The 3,084-nt window shown below is 40.6% G+C and overlaps 1 protein-coding gene across 1 annotated transcript; it reads left to right on the plus strand.

Annotated features, from left to right (window-relative positions):
- Nucleotides 1–426: 426 nt before the first annotated feature.
- LOC132428150 (GTP-binding protein Di-Ras3-like) lies at nt 427–993 on the plus strand. The gene has a single exon (XM_060015692.1). The coding sequence runs from the start codon at nt 427–429 to the stop codon at nt 991–993; it is 567 nt and encodes a 188-aa protein (XP_059871675.1).
- Nucleotides 994–3,084: the final 2,091 nt, after the last annotated feature.

Below are 3,084 nucleotides of genomic sequence, written 5' to 3' on the forward strand. Positions count from 1 at the left end.
TTAAAGAAAAATAAAACATATTTTTTTACTTAAGAAACAAGTTATTGTGGCTTCCTAGAAAAGCAATGTAATTTGCAGTTCATAAAATTTTAATATGTTTACATATGTCTGTATATATGCATACGTGTATGCATATGTATGAAAACATAAATGTATCCGAAAAAACATATAAATACACCTTAAATTACATTTATTTAAAAATAAACCTTATTAGAGATTTTCTATATTTATATCTCAGATTACCCTTCTTTAAAAATAAATACACAGATCAGCCTTGGATGGAGAAAAGAGAAAATACTGCAGGATATGTGTGGGCTAGGGGCTGCTGGAGTTTTATCTGGTGTCCTCCTTTCTTTATGAGGTTTCCCTCACTGCTGGCCAAGTGCCAGAGAAGGTGTGCACGCATCTCCCCGCCAATACCCGACAATGGGCAGCTCCTGCTTTGGCCTCAAGGAACGGCTGATAAAGCGGCTGCGGCCTCTGCCTACCTTGACCTTCATCGGTACCTGCCTGCCCCAGAGGAGGAGCAGAGATTTCCGCGTGGTGGTGGTCGGCTCGATCGGCGTGGGCAAGAGCGCGCTGGTGCAGAGGTGCGTGCGCGGCAACTTCCGTGAGGCGTATCTGCCGACCATCGAAGATACCCACCTCCAGGCGCTGGGATGCAGCCACAAGGCGGGCGCAATGCACACCACCGACACTACCGGCGGCCGCCGCTACCAGGCGACTTGCCATTGCCAGGGTCACGCCTTCATCCTGGTCTACTCCGTCACCAAAAAGCAAACCCTGGAGGAGCTGAAGCCCCTCTATGAGCTAATCCGTCAACTCAAAGGCAACAGCCCGCAAAAGTGCGCCATCATCCTGGTGGGCAACAAGTGCGATGAGAGCCACCGGGAGGTGAGCGAGAAGGAAGGTGCTGCCTACGTGTCGGAGTGGAATTGTGCCTTCTTGGAGACCTCCGCCAAGATGAATATCAATGTGCAGGCGCTGTTCTAGATGCTGATAAACTTCGAGAAGAAGCCCGCCGCTGCCACCGGTGCCCAGCCTCCCTAAAAGAAATCCCAGATCCCCAAGACCACGGAGAAGCTGGTGGTCAAGTGATCATCATGTGAACCCTGAGCCTTAAGGAGCCCGACCCGCTTCTCCTTCAGGGTGCCGAAAACATGGACAGACCCCATTGTGCTGTGTCACCTGTACATGACTGACTTTTGTGCTGTCCTTTGGGTTGTAACAATTAGATGTCAATAAATGTCCCTTGTGAGTTAGTAACTTTTCTTTTTCCCAGGCAAGAGGACTCGAATTGTTAAAATATGGACATTGGAGGAGGAGAGGAAAAGGAACAGGATGCATTTTAAAGGATGGGACTTGGACGGACTTTAGAGATTAATGTTTAAAAAAGAGAATGGAAATAGCAAAATGAATTGAAAGATGTCACTGCCCTTCTTGTAATCCTAATATTGTGTATTATTCTTAAACATTTCAAGTCCTGTAAATGTCTGATCACATCTTCCCATTGTGTATTTAATTGTTAAGAGACATGTTTTTGCAACAAAAGCTCTGACAGCTGACTGTGAGACAGAGATACTAAACATGATAAGTAAATGAATGTTCTATAGCTGAGCATTGAGGGTGGGAGCAGAGAAAATTGTGAAAGTAGAACTTGCTTACTAAATATATGCCAATTGTTTCCTAAGTCATTTAAAAATGTTTAAGTATTCTACACTGCAGTTTTAAAAAATTGTAACAGTTCCGTGACTTAATAAAGCTTTTCCTGCATGCAAAAATAAATACACACAGAACTGATCTTACTTACATGACATATATTACAGATGGCAAACAAAATGGTTTAAGGTTAATAATAACCAGCTCAAACATAGAAAGAGCCCATTTTGGGATTCAAATATCTGACCTGTCCATCTACAAAGTTAACTTTTCCTTTCATTTGACTGACTTTCCCTTTGTATATCATGGGCAGTCAGTCTTTTTTTTCCCTGTTTTTTTTCCCTGTAGGAGTGATTTCTTGGACCATTGTCCTGGCTCCTCTTTTCCTAACCTCCCCAGAATTGTGTTGCTATCTACCTTAGATCTTATAACAACAACAACAACAACAACAAAACTGAAGCTAAAGAGTTCTTTAGGCAAATGAGACTATTCAAAAGAGTCTATAATATGAATGGCATGTCCATCCCCCGCCTCATTTGTTAATATGTGTTGGGCTCAAATGTTCAAATTTGCCAGGTCAGTGTTCCAAACGCTGATTGGAAATATCTAATGTGCATTGTATGCAATAAAGTCACACTTCAATTTCAGCACAGGTTTTACGTTTTTGTTCCTGCTCATAATCTAAATAAACTTAGTGTTTCTCAGCTTAAATTTATTTCAGGCATGCTTTCTCCAAAGGATTTAAAATTTTAAATGCCTCCATGGCAGAATGGGAATGTTTATCCATTTGAGATGCTTAGAAATATAAGGAGTAATCATCTTTCTTTTCTCTGCAATACAGTTTTTGAATAACACAGATCATTTTGAAGTATATTTAACAAGTAGCTTGTTTCAGCTTCGATATTAGCTTGATTTACCATCTGCAAAATTACAAATAACATGACGCATTTATTACCCATAAAAGCTATTAGCAGGTCATTTTGTTCAGTTCATCATATGTGTCTTGAGACACAATCTGGCGTCTAACAGATTTTCATACATTGATGTCGCAGAGAATCAGACTGTTCTTTAATTGATTGTTTCTTGCTAGACTCCTTTTGATTAAAACAGGTTATGCTATTTGCTTTTAGTTCCACATTTCTCCACTTCAAAGTCTGGCCATAGAAAGCAGAAATTATTCTCATTTCTCTGAATTCTTTTAATTTAAAGTGAATGTATATATTTAAAAGTCTGCCATAATCAAGGGCTTTAAAAATGCCTTCAGTTTTTTCAATCTATGACTCCCTCAACAAGAATACAATCCTCACCATGTCTTTACAAAATGGATTGATCTTTTCCTGCCAAGTCATCGAATTTTGAACCTAGAACCTAAAGTGAGTACAGATCACAGGGACCAAAGGGAAAAGGAAGGGCTCCCTCAAAGCA

The sequence above is a fragment of the Delphinus delphis genome, chromosome 7 (genome assembly GCF_949987515.2).
Source record: "Delphinus delphis chromosome 7, mDelDel1.2, whole genome shotgun sequence".
In the NCBI taxonomy this organism is placed as follows: domain Eukaryota; kingdom Metazoa; phylum Chordata; class Mammalia; order Artiodactyla; family Delphinidae; genus Delphinus; species Delphinus delphis.